The sequence below is a fragment of the Canis aureus genome, chromosome 21 (assembly GCF_053574225.1).
Source record: "Canis aureus isolate CA01 chromosome 21, VMU_Caureus_v.1.0, whole genome shotgun sequence".
NCBI lineage: Eukaryota > Metazoa > Chordata > Mammalia > Carnivora > Canidae > Canis > Canis aureus.
Window position 1 is genome coordinate 49,972,006 of NC_135631.1, and position 20,049 is coordinate 49,992,054.

At 43.6% G+C, this 20,049-nt stretch overlaps 1 protein-coding gene across 2 annotated transcripts in view; it reads left to right on the top strand.

Moving 5' to 3' along the window:
- Window positions 1-604: 604 nt before the first annotated feature.
- VOPP1 (VOPP1 WW domain binding protein) overlaps window positions 605-20,049 on the top strand; it is a 99,613-nt gene continuing 80,168 nt past the window's right edge. The window contains exon 1 of one of the 2 annotated variants that reach the window (XM_077864147.1): window positions 605-895. In XM_077864147.1, coding sequence (XP_077720273.1) covers window positions 641-895 — 255 coding nt within the window. In that variant the 5' untranslated portion in view covers window positions 605-640. Of the gene's footprint in view, window positions 896-1,567; window positions 1,759-20,049 lie in introns of those variants that run through there. The other variant, XM_077864148.1, reaches the window with a different exon arrangement.

Genomic DNA, 20,049 nt, shown 5'->3' on the forward strand with positions numbered 1-20,049 from the left:
CTCAGTGGAGTTAGAGATCCAGGAGGGAGGTATTAGCATAATGTTCAAAACGGAACGAAAATGTAATTCACATACAGAGCAATACATGCCATTACATGGTATACACACGTCAGGCGTCTATTAATGAGGGACTGCTTGGATACCCAGCTGCTGAGCACAATGAAGGCAACTGGTGTGGATATAGCCAATGAAGCAGGGGGACGTGGGGGACGACTCTTGGGATGAGATTGATAGATTAGAACACTGACTAAGGTTCTGACCCCATCAGAGGTCGTTGGTATTTTTATAGGATGAGATCATTTACATTGTCATTGGAGAAAACAATTTTTTGCATCTTCGTTATATAACCAGGCTTGCGGCTTCATTTTCTGCAAGCTGACTTCTGCACTTAAAAGAGCAGTAAAATGCCCTAATTGTAAACAGTAGGTCATAGTGAGGAGAGTCCAAAGACTCTTGGTGGGCCTGTCTGATGGGTGCCCTTACCGTGACGATAAAGCCCACAGTCATCTTTCCTGCTCGTCTTGCAAGTTTTGGTTCTAACAGGGACAGTCCAGTGCTGCATATTTTAAAGTCATCAGATGAGTACACGTGACGAAGACCAGAAAGCGTCAGGGACTAGTCTTAGGTGCTGTGTGTTTCCATGACTCCCTCCTCTACGTCCAGTCACGGGGAGGCTCCCGTCCTTTCTGCTCCTCGGTCACCCTTGAGCCTGGGTCCCGCCGCTCAGCGCCCTGCAAGCGACGATCCCTTTAAACGTCATGAATTAAGTTTTCTTGCCCACCTCCGTACCTGGCCCTCCAGCTCGGGGTCTGTCCATCTCACAGGTTCACACGAATGCTTATTGAATGACTGCCCCGAGGACTTGGGATCTGACTCACGCGGTGAAAACAGTACGGTGGGTGGTGGGTGGGAGGTAGTGGAGGTGGGGAGGGGCTGCAGCAGAGCCCGAGGACATCCCAGACCCGGCCACCGTGGGGCCACCTGTGGCGGGGTGTAGGCCGGGCCGGGAGGAGGACGCAGAGCTCGAAGCACCGGCATCTACACCGGGGGCGCGGTGCAAGGAGCCCTTTAGTCACGGCCTGTCGCCCTCGCCCCAGGCCGTCCCCGGGGCGCCCGCGGTGGGTGGGAATCGGCGGGAGAGCGACGCACGGAGGCCGGGGATGCTGCGGGTCCACCGACAGCGCCCCCCAAACGGGCTCCCCCACGCGAAGACTTCGCCTCCTTCAGCGATCTTGCCGGGTCTATTCAAAGGTGACAGGGCGGGCTCCGCCGGGGCCCGAGCCACCCGCCAGCTCGTCCCCCGCTCGCCGGGCCTCGGGGCCCCCGGCTCGGCTCGGGAGGGCGGCGCGGGCTGGGAGCCGGTGCCCGCGGGCGCGTGCCCAGGAGGGCGGGCCGGGGGCGCGAGGGCGGGGCGGGGCCGGGGGCGGGGCGAGGGCGGAGCCGGGAGCGCGCGGGGGTGGAGCCCGGAGCGCGGGGGGCGGGGCGGGGCCGGGGGCGGGGCGCGGCCGGGGCTGCGCGGCGAGGGCTGCACGGCGCCACCAGGCTCGGCGCCCACCCGCCCGCCCGCCGCCCCGCGCCCCGCAGCCCCGCCGTCCGCGGCCTGAGCCCCGCAGCTGCTCCGCTGTGGCGCTCACCGCTCGGGCCCGCGCTGCTGACCTGCGCCTGCGCCCCGACAGCAGCGCACCCCGGAGAGGACCCGGAGCCATGGGCCGCCTGCCCCGGAGGGTGGCGGCGCTGCTGCTCGGGCTGCTCGTGGAGGTAGGGGCCGAGGCCGGGCCGCGCCGCCCCGGGCGCCTCGCAGCTGCGCCGCCGAGCGCGAACAATGCCGGGCTGCGCGGGTGCGGGGCGCGGACGCCCCGAGGACCACCTGTGCGGACCCGAGAGGCGGGCGGCGGCGGGCGGCGGCGGGCGGCCTCGCGGACCTGCGTGTGCGGGCGCCCGACGGCCCCTCCGGCCTGCCCCGGCTCCCGGGCCTCCCCGCCCGCGCCCCTGCCCGTCTCCCCCACGGCCCTTCCCCCGCGCTGCGGGGCTGCTCGCGGCGGCCGGGGAGACCCAGGTGTGGCCTTTGAGCCTCGCACCCCGAGCGCCGCCGAGGAGCGCGGGATGGTGCCCGCGGGGTGGTGCCCGGGGGCCGGGGGCCGGGGGCCGGGGGCGGTGCAGGCGCGGGCGGGGCTGGAGGCTGGAGGCTGCGGGGTGGGGCGGCTCGGCGGCCGGCGGTGCAGGTGCGACCCCGCGGGCGCCGCGCCCCGGGCCCTGGGCCGCCGCCGCCCCGGGACGTGGGGTCAGGTGGAGCGCGGGCTTCAGGTCCCGGCGAGAAATCCCTCGGAGACTTGGGTGCTGGGCGCGGTTCGCTGGAGCCTGGGGGGGGACTCGCCGCGGGGGAGGGTGGGAGCGCCCCTCGTGCCCTCGCCCCCGCCCACCCCGCGCGCCCCGGGCCTGGAAGGTCGCGCCCCCGAGGTGGGGGGGGCTCCCCGTCTTTGCTCAAGCAGGTTCTTTGCAATGTGAGCTAATAGGATCCTCTGGGGTGTGGAGTCTGGATTAGGGTTCACGCAACTCCCTGCTCAGCTGCATTGTTTTGGAGGAAATTTGCCTTAAATCAATGACATCGGAGTTAAATGGGTGGTGAACGCTGACGCCCCTTTCTGTCTTTTCCATTCCAGAGGGTTGGAGAACTCTTTAATATTGGGTGTCTGTGCTGGAAGTGACTTGGCTTTCTTAGCTGATTAAAAAATAATTATCAGGGAATGTTGGGAGGGAGCTTGTTCTTGGCACTAGGAAGGGAGGTTGATGGAAAAGCCTCTTGCGCCAGGCTGACTTTTTATTTTTGTTTATTTTGTTCTTAATATCCCTCTGGCTTGATACATGTTTTTTTGCGGGGTGCCTCTTCGCTTGCATTCTTTGCATTTGGTCAGAATTTTAAGACCTTAGAGATCACATCCCGGCCGTGACGCACCAGACAGAGCTATGGAGAAGTGAGTCTGAGACAACTGTTTACCTAAAACCCAATGCATCTGTACTTATGAATGCAAGGCCCCCTCCCAATCCCCTTTTAAAATCAGCTCTTGATAAAATTTTATATCCCACTGCCTGGCTTCCTCTAGGTCTTCAGTGTATGTGGTGCTGTGCCCTGTTATGTAGTCAAGACTGCTTCAGGGACCCAGTTCTTTCCAACGAAGCTGTTTTGTTGCATAGGAATTTATCATCTTAATAGGGTGTTCAGATCATGTCTGGAAAGTTGACACGATCTCAAAGGCAGAACTGTGATAGCAGGGAAACTGAAATGACTGGGCTGGTGCTTTCACAAGTCAAATAGCTAGATAACTGGTAATTTTTGTCTTTAATGGGATCGTGTGGTGTAGCTCACTTTTACAAGATTGTCCTAAGCACCTATTTTGTTTCTGGTGGAGAGGTGTCTGAGGAATTAAGGAGATTTTTTTTTTTTTTTGTATTTCATCACATGGGATTTTATCCGTGAAATAGATGCTGAGATGTTTTCATCTAAAATTGGCTGTTGTCAGAGCATCTTTGATGCTATTGAAGTCCTGAATCACATACATAAGTGGGCAATCACAGTGGCCAAGTATGTGAGGAGGCAAAGGGTTCTCTTTACGTTAAGCACATAAAACTATTGATGGGGCCCTTCGGTGGCCTCTGACGGCCACCTGCAACCCGGGATAGTTGCCTCTGTTTCTTTGTTCTGCTTGCCCCGGTTCAATTGTAGTTGTAGTGTGGTTGATTATATACTAGCTGGCAGCGGTTATTCTGTTCCAGCCCCGCAGCACTCTCTTCCCAGCCAGCACCCAGGACCGGGCAGAGAGGTTTTATTTATTCCGGCAAGAGACCTCTGAGTAGAGGGGGAAACTAGAAACTGTTCTGAGAAGGGCTTTCCTCCCATCTCACCATCTCTTTATAGAAATTCACTTACCTAGGAGACACAAAGACTGCATATTTGTTTTTTACTTATCAGACATTTATAGAGTGCTTACCCTGTGTCAAGCACTGTTCTAAGCACTTTACAAATATTAACTGATTACAAATAGTAGCTCAGCCATTACTTTTATTCTCATTTTTATTTCAAATGGAAGATGTTATAAAGAACTTGTCCACAGTCTCACTGCTGTTAAATGTGAAGGACTTGGGACATAAACCCAGGTAGTCGGGCTCCACCTCACCATGCTGCACTGCTGGCTTTCCCACTGCTGGGTTTAGACATGGGAAGAATTTGCACATAGTATGTCCTGAAACCAGAGGTGGGCTTGGAGAGATATGTGTTCCATGAAACAGGTAAACTAGCAAAATATGCTCTAGGAACTCCCTCCACTTCCTTAGGGGAACCATATACTGTACTGTTCAACTGTGACACTTAGGAAAATGAAATGGGGGGCTCCTAATACCTGCCTGCATGGCAGGCACCCATCAACAGGACTGTCCTAGGAAACTTGGTTGTGTGCTCACCCTGAAACCTAGCCTGTGGATAGCACCATCCCTTTGCCATGGAGGTTTCTTGGGAGCTCATTACTGAAGTGACCTTTCCTTTCTGTTCACTCTGTTTCCTATGAATTGCATGAGAAGCTGATGAGGGCCCTTATCTCATCTTCCCCCACTCCCCTGTCACTCTGTGCCAGCTGCTTAGGTCCCAGGCACCCAGGTCATGAATGTGGTCCTAGAATCAGGTAATAAAATTCTAAAGTTCCATGCTTCTCTTCTGCTCATTGGCTCCTGTGAGGCCCTGAGAACAGGGCCTCAGGATGCCTGAATGTGCTAAGCTGTCTCCTAGTAGCCCTGGTAAAGGAATTCCCTGTGGCCTTCCCTGAGCTGCAGCAGCACCTTAGAAACCAAAAGAAAAAAAAAAGTTTCAGATCTGATCGTGCTTTAGTTGAACCTGGGGAGTAATTAGGCCCTAAGAGTATGTGCCTCCCAGGGGCTTTTTATCAGAGTGCCTCATTTTCTAGATAATGTCATTGCAGTCTCTTTCTAGAGGTCAGGTTGTTGATGCTTCTTTTTTTTTTTTTTTTTAAGATTTTATTCATTTATTCATGAGAGAGAGAGAGAGACAGGCAGAGACACAGGCAGAGGGAGAAGCAGGCTCCACGCAGGGAGCCCAATGCAGGACTCGATCCTGGGACCCCAGGATCACACTCTGGGCTGAAGGCAGGCGCCAAACCGCTGAGCCACCCAGGGATCCCCCTGTTGATGCTTTTATAATATATTTAGTAGTTTTTGTTCTAAGGACTCTGAAATGAGCCTAGAAATATGTAGTGTACTATTTAATATAAGGTTTCCCAGTGCAAGTGCTGGGAGCTCTTTTGCATCTATTCACAGCGGGGACTGAACTCTACTGGGTTACTTTATTGAAGGGACTGGCATGGGTATCATTTTTATTCTCCCCTGGAACCTCAAACTGGAAACCTTTAAGTGAGGTTGTTCCATGTATTTCAAAGTTGTTCCTACAAAAGAACAGGCTAGAAAAAGGAGAGGTCTTCTCCTAGAAAGAAAAAGTTGGAAAGTGAATGAATATGGTCTTTTGAAACTAAGGAAAATAAGGGGCTTACTGTTTTCCTAAAGTCCTATGTATTTTGATGCCTGAGAATCTTGATATTAGAACCAAGTCATGTTTAAAAGTTTGTTTTTGTTGTTGTTGTTTCTTGCCAAATATCTCCTGTGCCCTGGAATGCCAACAATTGTGGCAGCCCTTGGGTGCCAGTTCTCCGAAATAAACTTTTTCAACCCTCTCACTCTATAGAGCTTTTAGAATCTGAGTGACATGCAATTTGAATGAAAAAGAAGACTATAGGGAGTGTGTTATCCTTAGAGGCTCCATGGGAGGCTGGGTGCTGATGGATAAGAGTTGGCAGTGATAAATGAATCCAGTGGCAAGCACTTGCTCTGAAGTAGGGAAACCTGGCTCCAGGTATGTGAGGAGGGCCAGACTTGGGACTCTAATTAGCCCTTGCTCTCTTCTGTGTTGTGCACAGCTATAAAGGCCAACTGCGGGGAAGCGACTCTAGAAGAAACATGGGTTAGGCTAGTGGTCACTTGATTATCTAGCCATAGGATGACAAGTGATTTTCCTAGAACTCATGTTTATCATCTCGCATGTCACCCTCAATGAGCCCTATCTTGAACACCCTATGTAACATTCTAGCCCAGTTCCCCTTCCAGCCTCCTTGCTCAAACCAATTTCCTCTCTGTATCCATTACCTCTAAAATATGATGGAATTTACATTATATGGAATATTACATTAAAGGTTTGCTCCATTTTGTTCACTGAAATATCCCCAGCTCCTAGAACAGTACTTACCACAGAATAGAACTCAGTAAATATTTGAATGAGTAAAACAGATCTTTGGATAATGATCACGGGGGAAGGAGCTGAGTAGGTCCCTGGTAGGAGAGGGGAAGGTCATTGGTTAGCCATGGACTCTGAAGAATGCAACACCTGTACTAGGACTTAACTCTAATCTGTTTAACACCTGTAGTAATGGAAACTTACTGTCTCTCAAAACAGTGCATCAACTTTTTGGAGAACTTCAGTTGTTAAAGTTTTCTGTTATTTGAGGAGAAGTGTCTGCACTGTTTTTACATAGTTTTAGTTCTGCATTCTTGGGCTTTTCAGAAGAAATAGAATCACAGTGTCAACCCTTCAGTATCTGAACACAGCTATGGTAGTCCCCACTGTGTTCCCCTCAAGGTTCGTTCCCTCTGTCATTTCTCCAAAGATGTGGTTTTGAAACATCTCACCATCCTCACAGCTGCCTTTTGAGAAAACTCTGTCAAACTCAAGAAATTCTTACTGTTTGAAAATGATTGGTCCTGGAAACAGAGTGAATCTACTTAAAACAAGGGCCAAAATTTTGTAGTTAATAATGGCGAAAAAATAAAGCCCAGACTATAAAAATAAATTAGTTTGATCTAAGTATTTTTATAATTATGAATCAATTTTGGGGGTGAGGGAGAGATTAATTTTTTTTAAAGATTTTATTTATTCATGAGAGACCCAGAGAGAGAGAGAGGCAGAGACACTGGCAGAGGGAGAAGCAGGCTCCCTGCAGGGAGCCTGATGTGGGACTCAATCCCGGGTCTCCAGGATCACGCCCCAGGCTACAGGCGGTGCTAAACCGCCGCGCCAGTGGGCTGCCCGAGATTAATTTTTCTGACAAAAATCTATGATGAATAATAGGATAGTCTTCACTTGGCATTGGAAGTGAGAGGCATGATCCTAATGAAATTTTAAAAAGTTTTTTCCTCCATCATTATTTGCTCTAGTAATCCACCCTCTACCCCCATCTCTAGCTTCTCTTGGTCTTTTTTTATTCATGTCATTCTCCTTTGGGCATCTGTGGGTCATTATTAAGGTCTTAACTGCCAGATTCTTTTGTCCCTTCTATAACTTTCATGAGATACTGCGTTTTTTTTGGTGAGATCTGCAAGGTCATTTTGCTGTCCATTTACGTCGTATTTGTGTTGTACTCTTCTGTGATCTGTCATCAAAGATGCTGCTTGAGTTAAGTGGGCTGGGTTGTTGGTGCACTACAGTGGTGAGTATATTTTGTCATGCAGCCTTTGGCTTGCTTCCTATCTCTTCCCCATTGTGACTTATTTGAACAGTTAGGACACTCTGTTCTATAGGTACGGCTGACTGGCTCTGTCAAAACCCTAGTGTGGACCTTGTCATATGCAGATAAGATAAGCCCAGAGATTCACACTGAGTATTCTGTGACACTTCAATCGTTTTAATATGTTCTTCTGGTAAGCCACAAGTCCTCACAACAGTTGTGGAGATGTTTATTATAATTTATTATAATTTTAAAAACTGAAATTGAGGACTATATACTTATTCTAATTATATTTCACATTACATTCTTCATCTCACCTTTTTTTTTTTTTTTTTAAACTTTATTTATTCATGAAAGAGAGAGAGGCAGAGCGAGAAGCAGGCCCCATGCAGGGAGCCCGATGTGGGACTCGATCCCAGGTCTCCAGGATCACACCCTGGGCCAAAGGCAGACACTAAACTGCTGAGCCACCCAGGGATTCCCCTCTTCATCTCATCTTGTTAAACTTGTCAATTTTTTAAAAAGATTTTATTTATTTATTCATGAGAGACAGAGAGAGAAAGGCAGAGACACAGGCAGAGGGAGAAGCAGGCTCCATGCGGGGAGCCCCATGTTGGACTCAATCCTGGGACTCCAGGATCACGCCCTGAGCCAAAGGCAGATGCTAAACCGCTGAGCCACCCAGGAGTCCCTAAACTTGTCAGTGTTTGGATGGTGTCTCAGTCCATTTGGGCTGCTATAACAAAATACTACCTGCTGGTACAAACAACAGAAATTTATTTCTCATGGCTCCAGAGGCTGGGAAGTCCAAGATCAAGGCTGGAGCCCCTAGTAAGGGCCCTCTTCCTGATTCATAGCCAAGCACCTTCTGACTGTGTCCTCACTTGGTGGAAGGCGCAAGAGGTCTCTGTGGGATCTCTTTTATAGGAGCACTAATCCCATTCATGAAGGCCTTGTGACCTAATCACCTCTCAGAGGCTCCACCTCCTAATACCATCACATCAGTCATTAGGGTTTCCACATATGAATTTTGAGGGGATGTGAACATTCAGACCATAGTAGATGATGGCATGACCATGGTGTTATAGAATCTCAACTCTTTTGTATATTGGCTGGAAGGCTTTGAGTAAATTACTTAAGCTTTCATTAACTTGATTGGTTCACCTATAGAAAGAGAAATGCTTTAGTGTTGAGAGAGGCCATAGGAAAATTTCCTGCTTGTAACTTAGCTCTTTGTGTAAGCTGGATCAACAGATTCTGAGCATTGTCTCTAGGCAACCCCCAGACATCTTTATTTTTTTTTTTTAACAGATGCACAGTGCTTCTGATAAGAGGAAGAGACGACAGTCTTTAGTCAGCCCAGCCAGACAGAACAGTTTGCTGCAGGTCCCTGAAGACACATGATCTCTGCTTGTTTCCCTCCCCTCTTACTTTGCTATTTGAGCTCCTACCATAGTTGAAGATGCTCAGGTGATGTCTAGGAAGACTATGCTGATTGCCCCCTCAGGTATGAGTTAAGTGCCAGATCTGGGTAAGCCACTTTCAGGACCTCAGGTATTTCAGGACCCAAATTGCCTGTTTGTGGTCTGTGAACCTTTTAGATCTTAAGCTCCTAGGGGAACTTAGTTCAGAAAAGTTTAGTAGAGGATCAGGAGCTTGGATATAGAGGTTACCTTGAGGAAAGAGAATGTGGCTTGAGTTAGGAAATGAGATGAGCAGTAGGGAAGGTGCAGATATATTTTAGGTTTAGTGGGAAGAGGTTGGGACAACTGTGATATGTTATTTTTGTTGTTGTTAAAGTAATCCGTGAAGGTGAGTTGGAAAGAATCTGAATTTAAGTAATGGCAAAAGTCTGAGAGAGCTGAGGATGGGCCACTTAGATGCCATATACCTATGCATTGAAGAGCATTGATAATTAAGATTTAGAATGAACATTTTGAATAGTCCTATGGATACAGCCAAGTGTCCTGGCTTGCCTCTGAATGACAAGGGAGCAGAGGAATGAGAAAGTAGCTGCTAGAGTTGGGATTGGTGCTAGGACCATGGCAGTATGTCAGTAGTAAGAGAGTTCTAGGGGGTTATTGTTAAAATGGCTGATTTAGGGTTAGTCTGGCAGGTGTAAAATTAGAAGGGGGTTCATGGATTGGAAAATGAAGAAAACTGGTCACATTGAATTGAGATGATGGTGTAGGGCAAATCCCCATAAATGTGAGCCTTTGGGAGAAGAAGTGAATGATGATACTGTGCTAAGAAAAAAGAACTTGCTATGAGGTCTGTATTAGTTTTTATTACAGCTGTAACAAATTAGCTTAAACTTAATGGCTTAAAACAACACAAACGTATTAAAGTTCTGGAGGCCAGAAGTCAAATTGGACTCACTAAAATTAGGGTGTCGGCTGCGCTGCATTCCTACTGGAGGTTCTGGTGGAGAATTTGTTTCCTTGCCTTTTCAGTTTCTAAAGTCTACCTTCATTCCTTGACTGCTGGTCCCTTCTTCCATTTTCAAAGAATAGTACCTTCAAATTTCTCTCAGTTCTGCTTCCCTCTGTCACTTATCAAGCCTCTAGTGAATACATGGTGCTTTCCCAAATTAGCCAGGATAATCTCCCCATCTCAGGATGCTTAACCTAATCACACCTGCAAAGTCTTTTTGCCATGTAAAGTGACAGATAGGTTCAGGCATTTGTTTGTGAATATTTTTGAGGGGAGGAAGAGGCATTATTTTGCCTAAAACATAATTGAAAAAAATACTGTTTAAAATAGATATTGTAGCTAAATCACTATTAATGAAAGTTTTTATAGTCCATTACCCCATTACATGATTATTCTGTGGGAAACTAACTTGGTGCAGTCCAAAGCCTTGCTGAGATGGGCAGTGGAGTGAGTGAATGAGTGAATTTGTGCCGCAGTTCACTGCATTTTATGCTGCGCTGAAGTGAGGATCTATGAATATGTCTGTTTCCTGCTTTGTGTTATTGATGGAAAGAGTAAAAATATGTGGTGGTTACCCCTGCAGAAGCTGAGGTTCACTTACAACTTTTATGAATTGCACAAGAAGACAACAAATCACAGATAGGGAAAAGGTTTCTCCTAGTGGAATTGAGACCACAGGTTACTTGAAACTTTTTCTGTTTCCTTGCAGGAAAGGAACTTGTCTTCAAAATTATGACATCTGGGCACACTGGTCACCTGAGCTGGGTGTTAGGGGCCATCACTGTGGTGGCTGGTCAGGCTGCCATATGACCATATCTGTGGGCAATGGCTGCCCTTGAAGACTTCCTTCTGAATAGGAGTTAAACTACACCTATGAGACTAACAGGGTTGGCAGGAACTCTGAGAAGATGACAGCGTGGGAGGATCCTAAGTTCAACCCATACAACAGATACACCTGGATGATAGCCGCATTGATGTAACTAACCCAGAAAATGAACCAAAGATTGGAAGAACAGACTCCATGATTAATCATAGACAGGTCACGTTGAAAAATGGTAGAAAGGGCAGGGTCCTGGTCAATCAGGAGTCAAACTAACCAGTCAGGAGCCAAACTAACCAGTGAGCCAAGTTAACTAACTTAGACTAAATGGGAGGAGGAATACCACCAGCACAGAGAAGGGAGAGGAACACACCCAATACCAGATACCCTCGACACAGGGGACCTGCACTGGGAAGATGAACCCCCGTAACATTTGGCTTTAAAAACCAGAGGGGCTTAACTTTGTGAGTTTTTACAGTCAGTGGGACTTAACACTGGGAGCTTTAAAAATCAATGGGATCTACTCTAGGAGAGCCAGAGGGGAATGGGAAACAATCCCTCCAAGATACAAGACAGAGCAGCAGTTTGAAAAGTACCTGGGGTATACAGGAAGGAGATTATTTACTAATAACAGAACTTGCACTGGAGGGGCAGGTATCTTTAGGAGACTTTTTCAAGAATAAAAGATGGCAGAGACCATTTCTCACACCTGCCCCCTGCCCGGGCTAAACACCCAGACACCTGCAAGAGCCAGCTTGAACATTCTCCATATAGCTTATTAATACCGTGTGTCCTACCCTGTGTTCTCCTTTGGGTTTGACCCATCCAACCCACCCTAACTGACAGGGATCCCACCGAAGGAGCCTGATCAGCTCTCATCCTTCAAGCAGTCCCAAAAGCGTCTGCATAGACCTTGCTAATACAACATGCCCTGCTCCCATGTTCTTCTATGGACTTGCCCCATCCAACTAAGCTCACCTGGCAGGAGTCCGTCCAGGGTAGCTCCGGGTCTCTCCTGCAAGTGGACAAGCATATATCTTGCTAACTAACACCATGTGCTCTGCTTCACGTTCTCTTGCAGACCTCCCTCTGCAACCAGCCCCATGAGGCAGAAATCCATCCAGAGCAGCTCCAGAAGCTTCTCATTCTTCAAGCAGGCCCAACAGTGGCCAACACCACTCCAAAGTAACTCCTGTTAGGGGGAAAGAGGAAGATAACCACGCACACCAGTTCCACTGCAGCCCCAGCAGCGGACTGGGTGCAGACATTTGATCTGACTGCCAGCCCCACCCCCCAACAAAAACTTCACAGGAGGCAGCACAAAGAGGCCTGTAGTCACTGCAACCCCAAGACACTGTTGGGGAGCAAACATCTGGTCTGACTGCAGGCCCTGCCTACCAATGAAAGCCTTTCAGGGAATGACTCAGAGAGCACCTTGCAGTTAAGTGTGACTACAGTCCTGGCAGATGGACTGATAGCAGGCATGTGGTCTGATGGAACTACAAGCCCAGTATGGCCCCACACTGTCTCTCTAACAGTGCAGTGGCCAAACCCTGGCCACAACAGGCAAAGAGAGCCATTGTAACTCAGTGAACCAAAGGCAAACCTGACTCAACCACATGTAGGGTGCATGCAGCACACATAGGAGACACTCCTGAAGTGCCAGGCTCTAGTGAAGAAGGAGCATTGCACTACAAGGCACTACAGGACCTCTTCATAAGGCCAGTACTTTTCAGATCAAGAGACATAAATTACTTTCCTGATATGTAGAAACAAACACAGAGAGTTAGACAAAATAAGGAGAGAGGAATATATCCCAAATGAAAGAACAGGACAAAATCACAGCAAAAGGGCTAAATGAAACGGAGATAAAGCAATATTCTTCATAGAGATTTTATCTCTGCTTGGTTCTTTTTTACGTTTTCTAACACTGTTTATAAGGAACTAATCAGAGATAAAGAACTTAGTAACTGAAATTAAAAATACACTGGAGGGAATAAATCCTAGACTACAAGAAGCAGAAGAATAGAGTAATGGAAAGCAATCTAGCTGAACAGCAAAAAGAAAAGAATAAAAAATGAAGCTAGGTTAAGGGAACTCAGCATCATCATCAAACTTAGTAACATTGGCATTATAGGGACCCCAGAAAGAGAAGAGAGAAAAGGGAGCAGAAACTTTATATGAAGAAATAATAGCTGAAAACTTCCCTCATCTAGAATAGGAAACAGACATCCAGATTCAGGAGGCACAGAGAGCCCCTAACAAAATCAACTCAAGGAAGTCCATACCAAGACACAGTAATTAAAATGGCAAAAAGTAGTGATAAAGAATTTTAAAAACATAAAGAAAAAAGACCTACAAGGGAAACCTTATAAAGCTATCAGCTGGTTTTTTAGCAGAAACTTTGCAAGCCTAAAAGGAGTGGCCTGCTATATTTAAAGTGCTAAAAGGAAAAAAGAAAACAAACCCCCAGTAACCCTAAATATTCTGTCTAGCAAGACTGTCATTCAGAATAGGAGAGATAGTTTCCCAAACAAAAATTAAAAGAGTTTATTACCACTAAACCAGCTCTGTAAGAAATTTTAAAAGGAATCCTTTGAGTGTAAAGGAAAGGCCATGATCTTTTTTTTTTTTTTTTTTTTTTTGGCCATGATCTTGAGAAAGAAGTTTACAAAAGGAAAAAATTTCACGGGTGCATAAAAATATAATAAAAAGTAGATTAATTACATATAAAACCATTATGGAGGTTAAGCACAAAAGCATTAAAATCAATTATATCTATAAAAATCAGTTAAAGATTCATAAAGTTCACATACTTTTGTGTGTGAAATATCATATACATAAAATGTGAGTGGGGGCAAAGATTTAGTGGTTTTAGAATGGGATCAAACTTAATTGACCACCACCAATCTAATAAAAACTGGTATATATATATATATATATATATAATGTTAAATATCAACCTAACAATAACCACAAATCAAAAACCTGTAATAGATATACAGAAAATAAAGAGAAAGGAACCCAAATATATCACTAAAGAAAGTCATCAAACCCAAGGGAAGAGCGCAAGAGAAGGGATAAAAAACTACAAAGCAGCCATAAAACAAATAATAAAATGGCAGTTAAGTACATACCTATCAATAATTATTTTGTATATAGACTATATACAAATACATATAAGTTAATATATTTTATAACATGTTTTATATATATACTTATATATATTTTTTATATATATAATTATGTAAATAGACTAAATGCTCCAATCAAAAGACATAGGCTACCAAATGGATAGAAAAGCAAAACATTTGTATACTGCCTACAAGAGATTCATTTCAGACCTAAAGACATCTGCAGATTCAAAGTGAAAGGATATGAAAACATTTATCATGCAAATGGAAGTGAAGGTAGCAATGCAATACTTACACTGGACAAAACAGACTTAAAAACTGTAATAGACAAAGAAGGACACTATAATCATAAAGGGAGTAGTCTACAAGAAAATATAATAATTGTAAATATTTATGCACCAACATGGGGGTACCCAAATACATAAAGCGGCTATTAACAGCATATAGGAAGTAATTGATACAGTAATAAAATATTAGTAATACAATAATAGTAGGGGGACTTTAATACTCCACTTATATAGATATATCATCTAAACAAAAAAGTGGCTTTGAATAACACATTGGACCAGATGGATACACACACACACACACACACACATACAGCATATAGATGGATATATATATATATATATATATATATATATATATACAGAACATTCCATCCTAAAACAGCAGAATACACATTCTTTTCAGATGCCCATGGAATTTTCTCTGGAATAGATCACATGTTAGGCCACAAAGGAAATCTCCACAAATTCAAAAAGGTTGAAGCCATACCACGTATCTTTTGCAACCACAAGGCTATGAAACTAAAAATCAACCACAAGAAAATGTGTGGAAAAAACAAATACATGGAGGTTAAATAGCATGCCATTTAAGAATGAATATGTCAGCCAAGAAATAAAAGAGGTAATCAAAAACTAGATGGAAACAAAATGAAAACACAATGATCTAAAACCTTGAGGAGGCAGCAAAAGCTATTCTAAGAAGATTATAGCAATACAGGCCTACCTCAAGGAGCAAAAAAAAAAAAAAAAAAAAAAGTGTCAAATAAACCTAGCCTCACCCCTGAAAGAGCTGGAAAAAACAAAGCCCAAAGTTAGTAGAAGGAAGGAAATAATAAAAGATAAGAGATAAATGAAATAATGCAAAACAAAACAATAGAGCAGATCAATAAAACCAGGAACTCTTCACTGTAAAGATTAAATTGATAAATCATTATCCCAAGGAGGTGAGGGACTCAGAATAAAGGGAACCTTTACTATCCACCTAATGTCTAACACCTAACATCCACCTCACCTGGCTAAGTGGTGGATATGGTTTGAACACAGATATAATTAATAGAGTTAGGTCATCAGAAGGAAACTTAGGGTAGTGCAACCCTCTGCAATGAAATTAGCTCCTCTCTGACCTTGAACACTGAGCTTTCCTTTGCTCTCCCCTTTGGTTTTCAATGAGTGTGTTACTGCTGAAAAAGTCTCAGAGCATTAAAATAGCCATTTCTTTGTCATTAAACTTTACTAGTGTTGTCAGGGTTTGGTGTAGTCCCTTTAGCCTTTTACTGTGTTTTAAGCCAGTCTGAAGTCCTTATTCTGTGGGGTCCTTGGTTGCAAGAAAGCTGAGGTGGAAGTGTGGGTGGGTGTGTGAATGTAGGAGGTGGGAGGACCGCACGGCATGTGGCACAATCTTGGTGTCTCTGTGCATGGAGATCATGGGTCTTGGGAGGCTGACCAGGGATGGTTGTCTATCAACATTAGCAAAGTATTTTTGGGGTAGCAGAGTCTACGGGCTAATTGAAATTATTTATCTTCCATGCAGGTGTAGAACATTCACATTATTTGCATGAGTTTACATTTATTTCTCTGGGGGAATTTTAAAGTAAACATAAAAACATAAAAAAATGGAAACATTTTCTTAGGTGCTTCTGCTTACTTATGAGACAGTGTATTGATCCGAATGCGTTTGGCCCTGAGTTATAGGAAACTCAATTGAAGTGATACAAACTTTGAGGAAATTTATCTCTGAATATCTCAATGCTGGGGTTTCCCAGGGTTGAATTATTCAGTGGTTCAAAAGCCATCCTTAGGTTCTTTCCACTTTTCCATTCTGCCATTTTTTGAGGGTTGGTCCTGTCCTTGTTGCGTGGTGGGTTTCAGCTCTTCCTCACGATATGCAAATAAATCAATCCTCCAGAGCGTCTTAGGTTGTGTATGTATTTTGCTGTCTTATGACCTAGCAGTATTTCTTACATGATCCCTATCTCTTCCCCACTTCCCAATATTTCTCAGTGGGAAATTTGTCTTTGGTTGGGGGTGATGTTATAGGGATCCTTAAGATCAGCATTTTCACATTGAAAATCAATGCAATGATTCAGATATAAATAGATGTAGAAACCCCTTTGCTAGTATGTTGAACTGTTTAAAGTACTTTTTGGAAACATCTTGTTTTTGAGTATTTTTTTAGACTTTCCATTATTTCATTTTTCCAACCTCTCTGATTTATGGAAGATGCCGGTGATACCCAAAAAACAAATAATCTAGTTAAGAAATGGGCAAAAGATAGGAATAGACATTTTTCCAAAGAAGACATACAGATGGCTAACAGACACATGAAAAGATGCATATCACTCATCATCAGGGAAATGCAGATCAAAACGACAGTGAAATATCACCTCACACCTGTCAGAATGGCTAAAATTAACACAGGAAAGAACAGATGTTGGCAAGGATGTGGGGAAAGAGGAGCCCTCTTACATTGTTGGTGGGAATGCAAACTGGTTCAGCCACTCTGGAAAACAGTATGGAGGGTCCTCAAAAAAATTGTGGTTTTTTTTTTAGAGATTTTATTTATTTATTCATGAGAGGCACAGAGGCAGAGTAATAGGCAGAGGGAGAAGCAGGCTCCCCACAGGGGACTGTGGGACTTGATCCCAGGACCCGAGAATCATGACCTGAGCCAAAGGCAGATGGTCAACCACTGAGCCACTCAGGTGGTCCTCCTCAAAAAAGTTAAAATTATAACTACTCTATGATCCAGTAGTTGTACTACTAGGCATTTATCTAAAGGATACAAAAATCTGATTTGAAGGGGTACATGCACTCCAATATTTGTAGCAGCATTATCAACAATAGCTAAACTATGGAAAGAGCCCAAATGTCCATCAACTGATGAATGGATAAGGGAGAAATGGAATATATATACAATGGAATATTACTCAGCCATCAAAAAGAATGAAATCTTGCCATTTCCAATGACACGGTTGGAGCTAGAGTGTATTATGCTAAGCAAAATAGGTCAGTCAGAGAAAGACAAATACCACGTGATTTCACTCATGTGGAATTTTAGAAACGAAATAGATGAACATGGGAAAAAGAGGGAGGCAAATAAAAAAACAGACTCTTTACTGAAGGGAACAAACCAAGGGTTGCTAGAGGGGAGGTGGGTGTGGGCCACCAACAATGTACATTTCCCTTTTCTTCACACCCTCACCGACAGTTGTCATCTCTTGTGTTTTTGACAATAGCCATCCTAACTGATGTGAAGTGACATCTCATTGTGGTTTTGATTTGCCTGTCTTTTTTAGTGATGTTGAGCATTTTTTCATGTACCTATTAGCCATTAGTATGTCTTCTTTGAAAAATGTTGATTCAAGTGCTTTGCCTATTTTTAAATTGGGTTATTTTTTTCTTTGCTATTGAATTATATGAACTCCTTGTATATTTTACATATTAACCCCTTATTAGATAATATTTTCTGCCATTCTATAGGTTTCCTTTTCATTTTATTATTTCCTGGGCTGTGCAGACAATTTTTTAGATGTAGTCCCATTTGTTTATTTTTGCTTTTGTTGCCTGTGCTTTTAGGGTCATATTAAAAAAAAAAAAATCAAAACCAAAACCAATATCAAGGAACTTTTCCCTTATTTTCTAGGAGTTTTACAATTTCAGATCTCACCTTTAAGTCTAACCTTGAAATGATTTTTATCTGCTTGAATTTGTTGAGACTTGTTTTGTGAAATCACATGAATCTGTTTTGCAGAGTGTTCCTTGTGCACTTAGGAAGAATGTTCTGCTGTTGGTGGGAAGTCTGTATATGCCTGTTAGGTCCATGTGTTTTATAATGTTGTTCAGTTCTGTTGTTTCTTCAGTGATACTGTCTCTGTGATCTATCTATTAGGGAGAGTAGAATCTTCTCGTATTATTGTATTGCTGTCTATTTTTTCCTTCAGATCCGTCAGTGTTAGCTTTATCTATTTACATGCTTTGATGTTGGGTGCATGTTTATTTATAACTGTTATAGCTTCATGTTAAATTGACCCTTTTATCTTTATATGATCAACCTTCTTTGTTTCTTTGGACAGTTTGTAATTTAAAATATATTTTGTCTGATGTAAGTATAGCCACCTCTGCTCTATTGGTTACCATTTGCATGGAATATCTTTTTATTTTATTTATTTATTTATTTTTTTAATTTTTTTTTTTATGATAGTCACAGAGAGAGAGAGAGAGAGAGAGAGAGGCAGAGACATAGGCAGAGGGAGCAGCAGGCTCCATGTACCGGGAGCCCGACGTGGGATTCGATCCTGGGTCTCCAGGATCGCGCCCTGGGCCTTTAGCAGGTGCTAAACCGCTGCGCCACCCAGGGATCCCGGAATATCTTTTTATTCTACATTCCTTTATGTTGAGCATATGTGTGCCTTCAAAGCTTGAGTCTCTTGTATGCAGCATATAGTTCTTTCTTTTTTTCTTTCTTTCTTTCTTTCTTTCTTTCTTTCTTTCTTTCTTTCTTTCTTTCTTTCTTCTTTCTTTCTCTCTTCTCTCTCTCTCTTTCCTTCCTTCCTTCCTTCCTTCCTTCCTTCCTTCCTTCCTTCCTTCCTTCCTTCCTTCCTTCCTTCCTTCTTTCTCTTTCTTTCTTCTTTCTTTCTTTCTTTCTTTCTTTCTTTCTTTCTTTCTTTCTTTCTTTCTTTCTTTCTTTCTTTCTTCTTTCTTTTTCAAAATCTACTCAGCCACTATGTTTTTTTGATTGGAGAATTTAATCTCCAATCAAAAAAGTTGTTATTGATAGGTAAGAACTTAATCTCCAATAACAAAAGTTGTTATTGATAGGTAAGAACTTTCTCTTGCCATTTTGTTCATTGTTTTCTGATTTTTTTGTAGTTTCTTTGTTCTTTTCCTCCTTTCTTGCAGTCTTTTGTGATTTGATGATTTTTGGGGTATGCTCTGAATCTGAATAATTTCTCTTAATCTTTTATGTATCTAGTGTAGGACTTCGCACTGTGGTTGTCAGGAGACTCACATGAAACACTTTATAGTCTATTTTAAGCCAGAAGCTTACCTGCAATTGCTACAAAAACTGTACATTTCTACCCCTCCTTTTGTGCTATTGATGTCACACTTCTTTTTATGTTGTTTATCCATTAACACACTTTGTAACTATAGTTATTTTTAGTATTTTTGTGTTTAACTTTTTACACTAGTTAAAACTTATTTACTTAATTAGCATTATGGTATTGAAGTATTCTGAGTTTGACTATATATTTACCTTTACCAGTGAGTTTTATATTTTGTGTGTTTTGTGTTACTAATTAGTATTCTTTCATTTTAACTTGAGGAGTTTCATTTTGCAATTCTTGCAAGACAGGTTAAGTGGTGGTAATCTCCTTTAGCTTTTGTTTGTCTGAGAAAGTCTTTATCTCACCTTCATTTCTGAAGGACAGCTTTTGCTGGGAATGTTCGTCTTTATTGGCAGGCTTTTTCCTTACCACTTTGAATATATCACCCCACTCTTTCATAGCTTGCACAGTTTCTGCTGAGAAATTTGCTTATAGCCTTATGGGGGTTCCTTTGTATGTGACAAGTCTTTTTTTCTCTTGCTGCCTTAAAAATTGTCTCTTTGCTTTTGATAATTATAGTATGTCTTCATATAATCTTTGGGTTGATCCTATTTGGGAACTTTTGAGCTTGAGGGACCTGGGAAAATCTGGGAAATTTTCAGCCATTATTCCTTTAAACAAACTCTCTTCTTTCATTTTTACTATTTTCCTTCTCCAGGTCCCATAATGTATATATTGATTCACTTGATGGCATCCTATACATCTATAGGTTTT